General features: G+C 38.4%; 3 protein-coding genes across 4 annotated transcripts in view; all 3 read right to left on the bottom strand.

The window, feature by feature from the left end:
* Nucleotides 1–75: 75 nt before the first annotated feature.
* Nucleotides 76–5,128, bottom strand: LOC306885600 (E3 ubiquitin-protein ligase RNF139-like). The gene is made up of 2 exons (XM_079442245.1): nt 4,868–5,128; nt 76–3,928 (listed from the first exon to the last, which is right to left on the bottom strand). The coding sequence occupies exons 1-2, from the start codon at nt 5,028–5,030 to the stop codon at nt 2,127–2,129; spliced, it is 1,965 nt and encodes a 654-aa protein (XP_079298371.1). The 5' UTR covers nt 5,031–5,128; the 3' UTR covers nt 76–2,126.
* A 1,005-nt stretch (nt 5,129–6,133) lies between these two features.
* Nucleotides 6,134–12,812, bottom strand: tatdn1 (TatD DNase domain containing 1). Of its 2 annotated transcripts, XM_079441896.1 has the most exons (12): nt 12,522–12,812; nt 12,315–12,380; nt 11,486–11,535; nt 11,353–11,416; nt 10,892–11,035; nt 10,256–10,298; nt 10,099–10,184; nt 9,942–9,982; nt 8,316–8,392; nt 8,175–8,245; nt 7,493–7,619; nt 6,134–6,296 (listed from the first exon to the last, which is right to left on the bottom strand). In XM_079441896.1, the coding sequence occupies exons 1-12, from the start codon at nt 12,598–12,600 to the stop codon at nt 6,191–6,193; spliced, it is 954 nt and encodes a 317-aa protein (XP_079298022.1). In that variant the 5' UTR covers nt 12,601–12,812; the 3' UTR covers nt 6,134–6,190. The 2 variants fall into 2 exon arrangements, with proteins under 2 accessions (XP_079298022.1, XP_079298023.1); XM_079441897.1 differs by lacking the exon at nt 11,353–11,416 and having other exon boundaries at nt 12,522–12,625.
* A 347-nt stretch (nt 12,813–13,159) lies between these two features.
* The window catches only part of LOC306884947 (secretagogin), a 7,379-nt gene continuing 4,472 nt past the window's right edge, over nt 13,160–16,066 (bottom strand). Inside the window, exons 7-11 of the mRNA XM_079441210.1 lie at nt 15,706–15,761; nt 15,557–15,602; nt 15,312–15,371; nt 14,429–14,497; nt 13,160–14,344 (exon numbers count right to left, since the gene is read on the bottom strand). Coding sequence (XP_079297336.1) covers nt 14,216–14,344; nt 14,429–14,497; nt 15,312–15,371; nt 15,557–15,602; nt 15,706–15,761 — 360 coding nt within the window. The 3' untranslated portion in view covers nt 13,160–14,215. The remainder of the gene's footprint in view (nt 14,345–14,428; nt 14,498–15,311; nt 15,372–15,556; nt 15,603–15,705; nt 15,762–16,066) is intronic.

Below are 16,066 nucleotides of genomic sequence, written 5' to 3'. Positions count from 1 at the left end.
TAAAGTCTTATATGAGATTATACTTGAAATATTTTGAGAATAATGTTCAACTAATGAGAATAAAGTCGTAGCATTGTAAGATAACGTTTTATTTTGATAAAATCTAAATTATGAGAACAAAGTCAAAGTTTTACAAGAGTAAAGTCGTAACATTTTGAGAACTCAAAATTACAAGAATTCAGTTGTAGCATTGTGAGATACAAGTCGTAACATTTTCTCAATAATGTTAATATTTCAACATTTTTGACTTTATTCTCATAATTTAGTATTTTTTACATGGCACTAAAACACTACTAAATCATAATTATGAGATTAAAACAAATCAAAATTATGATATTGTTTTGCCTTCTCATAAATATGACTTTTTTGTCATAATTTTCATATGGTATGTCCATTTAGATTTTTAGAGTCTAACTTTTCATCTTGTAATTATGATTTTAAAATCATAACTATGACTTCCCAAAGCATGATAATGGGCTTCCATAAGAAAACAGACGAGTGAACAGAATCATTAAAGATCTGAGATGTTTTTTTCTTCTGATATTGTTGAGATCAAAATTCACTTTCTGTACTGAGTGAAGCCATATATGACAACATTACATTTTCATGACAATATAAAATATACAACCTTCAAGAAATGTCCAGGTCATACTTCACCCCAGATCAACAGAAAACAATAAATATATATATATTGCATTAGTCTATGTGTCTATTTTAAGACGATTAAGATCAGTAAGCAATCCTATTGTTTTACAGCATTTAATATCATTTGAATGTTACTGAATAAAAATGATTTGTTCATGTTGGTGCACAGTATGTTAACAGATACACTGAATTTAGAAGTGATGTCAAATATTCATTTGTTTTAGCAAACTAAATGCACACAATTTATTAAAATTAGTCATTTGCATCCTCAAATTTGACCTCACTTGCTACAGAAAGTGAATTTTGAGCTTTAATAACAGAATATTAAATGTGACACTCCAGATTTCATGTTCACCGTCACCATGTTAACTAAATAGGTAACCAATTTGATCAGTCTCATTAGTTCAAACTTGTTAAATCAATAGTTAACATGAACTAACAATGAACAATACATCTACAGTTGAACATTTTAAATTGTATATTAACAATGTCATAATTACCTCATTACCATCTGAATATCAGTAAGACCGAGTATTAAATATTATTTACAGTGATGATTCAGATTAATTAAATGCAATGTTGAAGGAATGAAAAGAAAAACCTGTGAGAAAACAAACCACAACAAAGAAGTTCAAAAAATATAATCAAGTACAAAGTTCCAGATCACTTGGAACTTAGAACTTTAGCTTAATTGCTTTATTTACAAAAGAACTAAAGCAGATTATTTATTTACATCAGTTCTCTTGGCAAATAAACAGTTTAACCTGAAATCAAACACGCATCTAATCATTACTGCATTCAACAACACCAGAAATCAGAAAACAAAGCGCTGCATCTTGGTGAAAGGTGTTAATTGCATTGTAAAAAGCGCCAGGCAGGTCAAAAAGCAACACCGTGTGATATTATCAGATACTGAGAGTTGAATAATGCTGCCGGAGAGCGTAATATATCGCAGTCAAACTGAGATTAACAGCTGATTCAGCTTTCTCCAGTGGACAAACGTCAGTGTAATTCTTTCATTACATGTACAATAATGTACACAATTATAAGAGAGGTCACACAAGAGACCAGTAGTGATCATATCGAGGTATACTGCGATTACAGTAGCACAACACTCTTCATTAGGCCTGCAAAACAATTCATCGCTTCAAAATAACAGTTTGTGTACTGTGTGTATATATTTAAAAAGTATCTGTATAACATATTTTTCCTTAATATATACATGTGTGTATATTTATATAAACGTAATAAATATACACCGTACACACACACACATATAGTATGTAAACAAACTTCTATTTCGACTCGATTAATCACGATTAATCGTTTTGCAGCCCTACTCTTTATCGTTCAGCCAAACATGGTCAAGAGCATTTCAGGAGAAACACAAGATCAGCCCTTTTATACGAACACACACACACAAACAAAAGCATAACGTCTCTGATCTCGCAATCGTTTTTAATTTAAATATCCGCGCTGCTTCAGTTGGAGTCCGTGTCGTCGTTAATGTACTCTTCTTCTACGAGCGCCACGCCCGGTTGCGTCCCCCACTCCTCCTCGTCGTACTCGATGCTGTCATTGTCCTCCTGAAGCTCGTTTTCAGGCTCCGCCCCTCCGTCAGCCCCCCCCACATCAGCCCCACCCTCTTCTCCCTCAAACTCCGCCCTCTCCTGCCCCGGCGCGGCGTAGCCGTTGTTATTAGAGAACGCGGTGCGCTCGTGTCCGTCGTCCTCGATGTAGACGCGCTGGTGGCACATGGGACACGTGTCTTGAATATACAGCCACTTGCGCAAACACAGCGCGTGGAAATAATGATGGCACGGCGTAATGCGTGCGGACGCGGCGAACTCCTGATAGCAGATCGCGCAAACGTCCTCGATCTCCCTCAGCTGCGTGCCTTTGATCTCCGGGAGCGAGTTGATCTTTTTGACCGCCGTGCGACGGTTGATAAACGTCTTCCAGCCATTCTTTGCCTGCAGGTAGATGTTGAAATACGCATGCAGGCACATCATGCACGCGCGGATTTTACTTCCCGACTCGAACATCATCGTATACGCGCCGTTTCCGAACATGATCACGCCGAAGACGAACTCGATGACGTTGCCAGAGGAGCGCACGTAGTAGACGTAGTCGTCCAGCTTCTCCCAGAGCACATTGTAGAATCCGTCGATCATAAAAAGCCCGTAGACGGTGAGCGAAACGAGGACTTTGAGACAGAGCTCCACACAGAACGCGGTGACAGCGAAGAGCCACGTGTTTAGCACGTAGTTATGCCATAGAACGTAGCTGAGCAGGACGGGGAGAGCGAACAGTCCTAGCGACACCAGCAGGACAGGAACGTGCCTGCGAACTGACGAAACGTGCGAGGCGCTTAGCGACATTAGCACTGGATCCGTCATTCCGTGGATGAAGTGTAGAATTGCGGTTAGCAGAAGGCACATGTTCCGGCTAAGCCGGATCAGTCGCTCTTCGGGATCCAGTCCGCTTAGTCCCGTCTGCAACGCGAGGATGAAGAACAACACTGGCGCGACAAACCCCAGCCGCTTATCCTCCTCCTCGGTTGAGCCGATGAACGCTAGGATGCTAAGTCCCAAGTAATGCGCCAGCGACGAGATAACGGCGCTCATTCCCAACACGGTGAGGGTCGAATCACAGCCGCTGATGATCAAGTTGCTGGTTAAATCCCAAAACAAGTCCCAGCCGAGCTGCAGGCCGCTTTCCGAGCGAACCACACGAACCACATACACTAGGATGACTGCTTGCGCCGTCATGCGCGTTAGCCAGAAAACGCGGAGGATGTCAGGGAAGCGTATGCGCTTCCAGGTGTCCTCCAGCAGCAGCTGCAGGCCATAGATGCGGTACATATGGCGCAGGAGTAGATAGACGTAGCGGCAGGAGTAGTAGAACCACTTCAGCTTCCAAAGCAGATTAACAGTGGCGTGCGTCGCAAGAACCGCCCCCGATGCTAGCGCTAGCGCCTGACGCACGTGCACCGGGAGCTCCAGCATCAGGCCCCACAGCGGGAGCATGACGTCCAGCACTAGCAGCGCGGCGCAGAGCGACGGCACGTTCAGCAGCGAAACATAGCCCAGTCCTAGCATTAGCTGCAGAAGGCCCAAGCCCAGCGCCGCTCGGTTGTACACGCTGTAGAAGTCGATGTGTGACGTGCTGTAGTAATTGATGAGGACCGATGCTGAGCCCAGCATAACGGCCGCGAACAGAGTGTAGAACTTGAACAGGGACTTCTGGGAAAGCACCAGAACCACGCTGGAAACCAGAATACCTGCAAAACAAGAGGATGAAAGTCAGCGTGCAGAATGCAGTGCAGAAATGATGCAATATTACTTTTATTTTCGTTTAAAAAAAAACAATTCTCCTTTGTTGCTCTGGAAACATTTAGTAGAAAGTATTCTTCTATCAGTGTTGGACTGTGGTGATATAATTTATATGCATGCACCTCTGTTTTGAAAAATATGATGTAGTTTATGCTGCTTTATGATTGGTCACTGATACAAGTGTCCGAACACATCACTGTAATTTATATGAAATTACAAAATGGACTTCATTATGCTTAAGGAGGAAAAAACGTAAATTTTTATTTTAAAAGCTTTAGTGGGTAAATTACCATAGTATATATCTAGTTACAATTTCCTTTTTAATTTTTTTAAATTATGTGTTGAGGAATAAAACTATAAAGAGTCCAGATTGCGAGATATAAACTCAGAAATATTATATTTAAAGTATGAATCGTGGAATTAGAAAGATCACATTTGCTTTTTAATTACTTTTTTAAATCAGTGGTAGTAAAAAGCTAAAGAAATGCTACTTTATTTACATTTATATATTTTACATCCAACTTGGAATTGCAAGAGAAAGTACAAATTGAGATACAAAGCCTCTTTTTATATTTGATTCTCTGAGACAATAAAAATGGAAACTTAGAGTCAGAATAGCGAGATATATCGCAAAAAAAGCGAGAAAAAAAGTTTAAATTGTGGAACAAAAATTCGCAATTATATTTTTTCAGACAGCCTTCCATATTTTCCAAACTAGAGCAAAGAAAACATCTAAAATATGCTTTAAGTGTTTATTTAATCTGCTTTGGTCGGGATTCGGTTCTGTGTTCAGGCCCGGTTCACCGACAGAAGCTCATTATCTCTGACGTCAGTACACCGGTATTAAACACCCGACCCGACCCCGAATCACGGCGAACCGGACTCACCCAGCGCGCGGATTAACGCTCTCCCGGCGGTTCCGGTCCATCCGGTCCCGGGATCTGAGTACGAGTTGAATATGGCGTCGATTATAAAGATGCTCGGGACCCGCAGAACCACATCCAGCACGGCCTGGAGGTGCTGACCCAGCCGCCCGTGAGCGGAGGCCATGGCGCCGAGGGGGAACCGCAGGGTTCGGTGTTGAGACTCAGCTCGGTGTCACGCAGGATCTCCGCTGGTCGCCATTTTGGCTCTGCTGCTGTTGCTATGAGAGGAACGCGGAAGTGACCATGCGCATGCGCAGAATACAGAATGCCACACCAGAGAACTGACGCGGGGTTATTAATATATATATATATATGATTAATTGCAGATGGATGCCACACAATACTATTAATAATAAAATTAAAATAATAAATTATTAGTGCCAAAAAAACAATCACTACAAATTGTATTACTCATTAATATTTATGAAATGTGAGTTTATAATTATTGCTAGTATGATCTAATAATAAATCTTAACATTAAAAAGCAATAAATAAATAAATAAATACATTGTAATTTCAGTATTATTGTAGTTTTTCTTAATATTTTGAATTACATTTAGTCCTTTAGCAGTTATTGCTCTTTTGTTGATTTTGATTGTCCTCATTTTAGTCACTTTGGATAAAAGCATCTGTTAATTAATATTTTGATTTGCCTTTTATTTTTGGATTTAAAGTTTTTCATTTTTGGAAATGTTGTTATGCGTCTTTATGTGCATTTTTAAAAACTATTTTAATTTCTGTTTGGATTTAAAATAGTTTTAATTCCTTTTGCTTTTAGATTTATTTCCAGTATAAACAAGCATAATAAAGGAAAAAATGAAAATGTTATGTATTTATGAATAAATTAATAAGTATACGAAAATTAGAGAATTCAAAACAAAGTGAAAAAGAATAAATTTCAAAATACATATAGAAAATAATTAAATATTAGCAATGTTAATAATAAAATATTAAAATTAATTTAGGACCAAATTTAATCAAAATATGTTTGACTATATTGTGAATTATTAAGCATTTGTTTTATTAAGTCATTTATTCCTTTACTTATTTTCCTATTATTAGATTTTATTGCTTTATTTTTGATTTCAGCAGGTTTGGTTCTCCACATTTCAATACAACTTACTTCAGTTGCTATGGCAACATTTCTCATTTTTATGTAGTTTTAAGTTTTACATCTAACATTTATAATGTATTTATGGTACAAAAATGAGAAAAAGCCAGTATATTACATGTTTCTCGTCACATTTATTGTGCATGTGTTGTATGGTACATATGAAGTTATCCTCATGAAGTGTGTTTGAAGAACAGTCTCGTGGTGTTGTTGTAGATGGTTTCAGCGAGGTCCAGTGGATCTTCTTCCCTGACGGCAGCCATCACCTCAAGCACCTGTCTGATATCAAACACACAACCCCTATCAGAGCATCTGAACACACACACACACACACTCACTGAAAACACACACACACACAAGCCCACACACACACGCGCAAACACACACAAGCCCGCCCACCCACCCACACACACACACACACACAAACACACACACAAACACACACACACACTCACTCACTCCCACACACACACACACACACACTCACTCACTCACTGAACACACACACACACACGCAAACACACACACACACTCACTGAACACACACACACACTCACAACAAGCCCACACACACACACACACACACACACACACACTCACTCACTGAACACACACACACACACACCCACACACACACACACAAGCCCACACACACGCAAACACACACACACACACTCACTGAACACACACACACACTCACACAAGCCCACACACACGCGCAAACACACACAAGCCCACCCACCCACACACACACACACACACACTCACACACACAAGCCCACACACACACACTCACTGAACACACACACACACACACACTCACTCACTGAACACACACACACACACACACACACACACACTCCCACACACACTCACTGAACACACACACACACACAAGCCCACACACACGCAAACACACACACACTCACTGAACACACACACACTCACAAGCCCACACACACGCGCAAACACACACAAGCCCACCCACCCACACACACACACACACACACACTCACTGAACACACACACACACACACCCACACACACACTCACACACACACACACACCCACACACACACACTCACACACCCACACACCCACACACACAAGCCCACACACCCACACTCACACACACTCACACACACACTCACACAAGCCCACACACCCACACTCACACACACTCACACACTCACACACACACTCACACACCCACACACACAAGCCCACACAAGCCCACACACCCACAAGCCCACACACACACACTCACTGAACACACACACACTCACAAGCCCACACACACGCGCAAACACACACAAGCCCACACACCCACAAGCCCACACACACACACTCACTGAACACACACACACTCACAAGCCCACACACACGCGCAAACACACACAAGCCCACCCACCCACACCCACACACACTCACACTCACACACACACACACACACACACACACACACACACACATACATGATGTGGCACGGCTCGTTCCTGTCCTTCACACAGTGTCCTGACTCCCACTTCTTCTTGGTGGGGAAGCTGGTTTTGATGAGTTTGGCTCCGGCGTGAGTGTTTTTAATGCTGCACCACGGAGCATCTGCAGAGAGAACAGCACCGCATGAGACCGAACACACGCCAGGAACAAAACTACAGCAGAAATAATGCTTTTATTCTTCAACGATGCATTAAAGTGACCAAAAGTGACAGTAAAGACATTTATAATGTCACAAAAGATTTCTGTTTCTAATAAATGCTGTTCTTTTGAACTTTCTATTCATCTGTGAATCCTGAAAAATAACATGTATATTGATGATAATCAGAAATGTGTGTTGATCAGTAAATCAGTATATTATTATGATTTCTGAAGATCATGTGACACTGAAGACTGCAGTAATGATGCTGGAAATACAGCTGCAGATCTCAGAAATAAATTACAGTTTAACACATATTCACACAGAAAACAGATGTTTTAAATTGTAATAATATTTCACAATTGTTACTGTATTTTTGATCAAATAAATGCAGAAGAGACTTCAAAATCTTACTAACTAAAAAGACAAAACAAAAAAAACATTTTTGTAGAATTTCTAGTGCAATAAATAACTGCATCTCTCCTGTATTATATAGGTCTGCAGTGAGTGTGAATGTGAACCTGTTTCGATCATCAGTCTGTCAGTCGGGATGGACTTCATCACCTCCAGATTCTCTGCTGTTTTCAAGGAGCTGAATTACAGAAACAGAAGCGAGTCAGTGATGAATAAATGCAGAGACACAGTCTTTCAGTGAAACTCACCAGCCGTTGATTCCGATGTACAGATCCAGATCCAGCAGAGCCGCTGCGTCCCGCTGAGAGCCGTCAAACGAGTGAACCTGACAAACACGCCAGAAAACACTGGCAGATCACCCCAAACAAGCAGGAATACTGGCACCAGTATCTTTCAGATCACCCAAAACAGTGGACCAATCAGAGGACCCTGGAGGCGGGGCAAGTGCTGCCAGCTTTTGTTTACAATAACAAGTTTTATTTGAAAGCAGCCAGACGGAGGAGGCCGTGTCTGAATTATATATCATTTCTTTTTTCAGGATTCTTTGATGAATAAAAAGTTCAATGAGAACAGCATTTATTAAAATATAACTTTTGTAACAATATACACTACCGTTCAAAAGCTTGAGGTCAGTATTTTTTATTTATTTTTAAGAAATTAGTTTTTATTCAGCTAGGATTTGTTAAATTGATAGAAATAGTGATAGTAAAGACTGATATTGTTAGAAAACATCTCTATTTTGAATAATTGCTGTTCTTTTTAACTTTTTATTTATCAATGAACCCCAAAAAAGTATCACAGGTTCAAATAAATAAATAAATTAAATTCAGCAGCACAACTGTATCCATCACTGATAATAAATCAGAATGATTTCTGAAGAATGGAGTAATGATGCTGAAAATACAGCTTTGAATCACAGAAATAAATATTTTATTAAAATAGTTTAAATGTAAATGAATAGAAAAACATTCTTTTAAATTGTAATAATATTTCACAATATTAGGCAACAGTTTCTTCTGTATTTTTGATCAAATAAATGCAGGCTTGATGAGCATAAGACACTTTCATAATGCGGCATAATTATCAAAAATGGTAATATAATAAAGTCCTTTCACGTCACCATTTCATCAGTCTACACGTCACATAACAGAGCTGCAGCTGGCACTGGGCTTCATTAACTATGAGAGTGTCATCATATAGTAAACCGTGTATATCATGCATGAATTGTCCCATGTCATTTTCTACTGATTTATGAATAAGAACAGAAAATAACTGCTCCACTTCACATATTGTCCAATGAAATGTGAACTTGTGCCAGATCATGATTGGTTAGTGTATTATAACTACATGACTAATGGGCATTGATGAATTATGTAGCCTAATATTCTAAAATATGTAATATATAGATTTTTAATTAAATCAACGTACTAGTTTTGATTATTGATGAAAAATGTTTAAAATAGTTTGGTTTATTTTTTCTTTCCGTCACCCCACTCACTGAAAGAACTATAGTCTATGGCTTGAGAGGCTGTGGTTTCTGAGCAGATGTGGAATATCAGTCAGTCCAGTAAAACACACACAACCCATAGCAACACTTCAGATTGACAGATATGTCAAAATACAGGAATTTCCCCACTTTTGAGTGATTAGTAACCGTTTTGTACAAATTGTCATGTTAATCAGAATTCAAATGCATTTTGTTTTATTTACTACAATGTGATTGATATTTGTCTGAGAGGGGCACTTCTGAATAATTTTGAAAAAGCGCAGGGGCTCGAGCCCCCAAAGCCCCCTTCTGCACGTGCCTGCCAGTAGCACTTGTGTCACTGTGAAGAAACGAACTGTATTGTATAAAGTGCTACAGAAACACTCACCACTCCACCGTCACATCGCTCTCTGTTCCTCTTCATGATGTCTGTGAGCGACACACACACGAGTTTATGTCAGATCAGCTGTCACACACACACACACACACACGAGTTTATGTCAGATCAGCTGTCACACACACACACTCCTCTAGACGAGACTCACCCAGGAAGTCTGCGTGTGCGTTCCTGCAGTGGAGGAACATGGGTAAGCGAGTCTCTTCTGCCAGATCAAACTGCCGCTCGAAGTACCTGCGAGAGAAACACACCACGAGTCACTCAGCAGCAGCAGAAATCAGCAGCAGAATCTGTGAAACACTCACTTCAGCTGCGTTTCCTTCGGACAAAACTCCAGCCTGTCGAAATCTGTCACACAAGAGTCACACCAGAGCTCAACACAGACCAGTGTGAGGATGATGCCATGATGTGATGATGTCATGATGTGATGATTATGATGTGGTGATGATAGTGTCATGATGAGATTATGATGTCATGATTTTGATGTGATTATGATGATGTCATAATGTGGTGATGATGGTGTCATGATTAGATTATGATGTCATGATGATGATGTCATGATTTTTATGCGATTATGATGATGTCATGGTGTGGTGATGATGATGTCACGATGAGATTATGATGTCATGATGATGATGTCATGATTTTGATGTGATTATGATGATGTCATGATGTGGTGAGGGTGATGATGTTATGATGAATATTAGATGATGTGATGATGATGTGATGATGATGTGGTGATGATAGTGTCATGATGAGATTATGATGTCATGATTTTTATGTGATTATGATGATGTCATGGTGTGGTGATGATGATGTCACGATGAGATTATGATGTCATGATGATGATGTGATTATGATGATGTCATGATGTGGTGAGGGTGATGATGTTATGATGAATATTAGATGATGTTACGATGATGTGATGATGATGTGATTACCGAGGCCACACTCTCCCACAGCGATGACCTTCTGTCTGTCACCGAGGCTCAGATCTGTGAGAGAGGTCAGGTACTGATCCGAGTCCTGCTGATCGAACTCAGCGCAGCGCGTCGGGTGACAGCCCACCGTACTGAAGAACTCCTCTGAAGTACAACACATAACACTCATGTACAAACACATACATGACATATCAATCATAAAACATGTTACAAAGAAGCACTCGTTCACAGGAAACAGGCTGTTACAGTTGTGTCACATGACCATATTATGTTGCATGTTTAAGTTAACAAGTGGCATTTGTTCAATTTCTCTGAAATAAATATGCTTATAGAGATCGACTGATATTGATTTATTTATTCATAGCCATTCCATTTATCAGTGGGTCCAATATTTTAAAAACCAGCATCTGATTATGGAAAGATGCTTGAAATGTTCAAGTCTGGCCTGTAAGAGCCAGCACCTCGAGTCTGTGCGAGTCTGAGCGCGGCTCTGCTGTCCTCCAGGTTTCCTCCGGTGATGATGAACTGTGAGGAAACATCACCATCAAGCTCATTCTGACCACATATGAGTTATGAATGATGAGCTTTGCTGACCTTCTGCACGCCGGCCTTCAGCGCTCTCTCCACGACCTGAGCAAAATCATCTGACACACCACATGATCAAATATTAAATACTTTATTATTGTGACCCTGGACCACACAACCAGTCAGAAGGGTCCATTTATTGAAATTGAGATTTATGCATCACATGAATAAACAATATTTCCATTGATGTATGGTTTGTTATGATAGGACAATATTTGTCTGAGATACAACTATTAGAAAATCTGGAATCTGAGGGAGCAAAAAAATCTAAATATTGAGAAAATCTCCTTTAAAGTTGTTCAAATGAAGTTCTTAGCAATGCATATTACTAATCAAAAATTAAGTGTTGATATATTTATGGTAGGAAATTTACTAAATATCTTCATGGAACATGATCTTAATATCCTAATGATTTTTGTCATAAAAGAGAAATGTATAATTTTGATCCATACAATGTATTGTTGTCTATTGCTACAGATATACCTGTGTTACTCATGACTGCTTCTGTGCTGCAGGGACACATATATCTGTTATATTCTAAAGAACATATTTTTAATTTAAATGTAATGTTTAAATGTATTAACTGTTGTGTTTATATATGATCCAATGACTCTAAAGTCATTTGTGAATATAAAAACCAACCAGAATAATTGTTTAATTGCATAAGGACACTCTGATTAATCATAATAATAACGAATGTAAAGGAAAATCAGCACACAATCAATATGTTTCCAAAGTCAGCTTCAGATGATCACAATATTGAATTACATTTTATAAACGACTCATTAACATCCGGGAGCTGACTACAGGTAATTATTACTAATGAATCTGTCATTACCTTCGTGTTTCTGAGTTCCTCTGTAAACTCCTCTGAACATCGGGTCTGTCAGATTAATGCCAATATCTGCATAAATATATATATATCATTCATGTTTAAAAGTGCTTTTGTGACAAACAGCATCTGTACCATAGTAAGACCTGCTGCTGAATGAGTACCACAGTAAATACTGCATTATGAGCTTATCTTAGCGCCAGTGTCTCTCACCTATGAATCTGAAGTTGCTCATTATGAGTTTTGCTGCTGTAGAAAAATAAATCCTGCACGCGTTTCTCAATGCGGCCATAAACAGAGCGAACACGTGGTGCAGTGGGCGGGGCTTCGCGCACCGGAAGCTGTCGATTGACAGTCTAAATAATAATTCTAGACGGAGTTTGAATATTATACTAGCATACTACTTTAAATAGAAGACATAACGAAGAAGTGTGCGATACTAAAGTCATTTAGCGGTCTATTGCTCATAGACGGAGGTCACGTGATCCTGTTACTCTCCTCAGCGCTGCACAGGATGAACCAATCAGAATCATCTGTGACGATTTATATTTATTTGTCAGAATAAAATTTACGATTTAAACAATTATATGTTCTTATGTAATTACAATCACAATAATAATAAAAAATGGCAAATAATGATAATGTAAATATTTGAATGCGGTTGAACGGCAGATTCTGCTTTAAGAGGCTCCGAGCGCCACCTGGCGGAGAAATAACGACCAGAGAGTTTATTATATCAAACCTGCCTTTGATCACTATATACATTTCAATAGCAATACATCGTATTTTAATGCACTTTTCATTCAGCTCTCATGAAATGAAATGAAATCTGGAACGGAAATAAACATTACGAGATGCAAGATAAATGAATTTATTAACAGTGATATTCACATTTTATGGCCTTATATGTCTAGAGACTGCACTTTTGATTTCTTTGCAGCTCAATGTTTGAAGAAGTTTCAGTGTTTCACATTATGTGGTCTTTTTTTTTAGCACAACAAATCTTACACATACACACACACATAGATATATATATATATATATAATGCACTGTATATTTAATGGCAATTCATATTTTGTAAATACAGTAAACACATACATTCATACAGTACAATTATAACCACTGCACATAACAGGAAGTAAACTAAAGTACATATAATAAATTAACTTTATGGTAATAGAGAACAATAAAATAACTAGATAACATTAAATCAAATTACATTAAAGAATGTTTTTTCCCACTATTCATACATATAATATGGGATTTAGGCATAAAAGGGATTACAAATAATCATTTGAAAGCTAAAAAAGAAGATTAAATCTTCATATGTGTCCCTGCAGCACAAAAGCAGTCATCAGTAGCACAGGTATATTTATATAAATAACCAACAATACATTGTATGGATCAAAATTATACATTTCTCTTTTATGCCAAAAATCATTAGGATATTAAGATCATGTTCCATGAAGATATTTAGTAAATTTCCTACCGTAAATATATCAAAACTTCATTTTTGATTAGTAATATGCATTGCTAAGAACTTCATTTGAACAACTTTAAAGGAGATTTTCTCAATATTTAGATTTTTTTGCTCCCTCAGATTCCAGATTTTCAAATAGTTGTATCTCAGACAAATATTGTCCTTTTATTATCATAACAAACCATACATCAATGGAAAGATTATTTATTCAGCTTCAGATGATGCATAAATCTCAGTTTAGAAAAAACTGACCCTTATGATTGGTTTTGTGCTCCAGGGTCACATTTATGAATAAACCTACACACACACACACACACACACACGTATGAAGAGTGATGTAGTGAAGTGTGTGTGAGTGACAGACACTAATGACAGACACACACACTACTGACCACTAATTACTGTCAGCACGCCCACACACACACATCAGGGATTGAACTTGAGCCCCAGACACAGCGCTAGCTCGTTCTTCTGGATCTTTCCGTCTCTGTTGATGTCACAGTGATCCAGCAGAACCTGCTTGAACTTGTCCAGGTCTGAGCCGCTGAGACTGGGCTGAAAAACACAAGCAAATAACTAACCAACCAGTCCTGTCTGGGGTTATAAACAGGGCTTCTGTGACATAATCAGTGTCTTTACCTTCACCAGCTCCATCATGTCTTTGACAAAACCATCGACCTCCACGCCCTCCAGAGCCCCAGTGTTACTCTGACACACACACACACACACACACACACACACACAGGGTTAAACCAAAACTAAAACCATTTAAAAAAAAAAATTATTTGAAATAAACAGAGGCGTATTTTTACTCTGCTTTCAAAGCACTTTTCATGTGTCTGTACTTTATCAGAGTGTTTCTTTATAAAACTTTACAACATTCCAAAGCATAATATTGTATTTTTTACTGCACTACATTTCATATTAAATATCATTTCATACTTAATTACATTAGAAATCTATTACTTTTCTACTTTTAAAATTAATTCAGCGATTTACTTAAGAACATTAAAAATGTAGTACTTTCTTGTACTCGAGTACTAAAGGTAAAACCATCAACAACTTTTATTTATGAAGTGTAGTGCAGTAAAAAGCATAATAGTATGTTTTGGAATGTAGTGAAGTAAAGTGTTCCCAGGAAAAACACTCTAAAACTACAGATACTTTACAGCTGCATCTCAAAAAAATAGAATATCATGAAAAAGTGCATTTTTTCTTGTAACTTATTTCAAAAAGTGAAACTTTCATATATATTTTAGATTCATTAGATGTAAAGTAAAACAAACAAGTTTTTGTTTTAATTTTGATGATTAGAGCTTACAGCTCATGAAAGTCAAAAATCAGTATCTCAAAATATATATATATAAATATACAGATTTATTCATTAAGGTGTAATGTTCGAATCATGAGCTCATACAAAAAACAAATAAAATGATAACAAAACGACTAAAAATGTAACTAACATTAAAATCTAATTTCAAGTCTTAATAACACTACACTAGAATCTGATTGACACTCTCACCACGTCATAGTGAGTGAAGATCTTCTCAAAGTCTCTCCGTCGGTCCTCGTGACTGCCGGCCTGAGAAGCACACCATTGACAGAGTTAACCAGCGCTGCTAGTTACAGGGTCTGATTACGGGTTATTTTAAGATCATCTCATCCTCCCACTGATCAGATGGACTCGCTCCACACAATCCCCTCATTATACCGTCACACCACCCACTATTCCCAGCGACAGCCCAATCCAGTCTATATCTCACTCGCCTCCATCTCAAACTTCAGCAGGAAGTTCTCCTTCAGCGCCAGGATCCTGTGAGAAGAAACACTTCAGGTCATCACAAACAATCAATAACACACAGAAAGAGACATGAGCTAAACCAGACTGAGATAACACACAAAGAGATCGCCATCACCTGGCCAAATCATTCAGATCCAAACGCCCATCCTGGTTCTTGTCAAACATCTTCATCTGAAAACACCAGACAGAATCACATCAGCTGCTGCATCTGATACAGCGTTAGTACTGTTACTGATCAACTACTAAAGAGATTTCAAATAAAACAAACAGGAGATAAAAAACTTAAAGGGGTCATAAAATGAAAAAACAAAATTCCCTTGATTTTTGACATATAAGAGGTCACTATACTATAAAAACATCCTGTAAGTTTAAAAACGCAAAACGTTCTCTTTAGTTTAAAAACAGCTTTTATAGAAACCAAGCTCAGAAAACAACAGCTTGTGGAATGTGCCACTTTATGATGTAATAGTGAGGCG

Source organism: Barbus barbus, assembly GCF_936440315.1.
Source record: "Barbus barbus genome assembly, chromosome: 19".
Classification (NCBI taxonomy): Eukaryota; Metazoa; Chordata; class Actinopteri; order Cypriniformes; family Cyprinidae; genus Barbus; species Barbus barbus.
The sequence above is the reverse complement of the archived record's forward strand: the minus strand, read 5'-3'. Positions and strand labels throughout refer to the sequence as shown.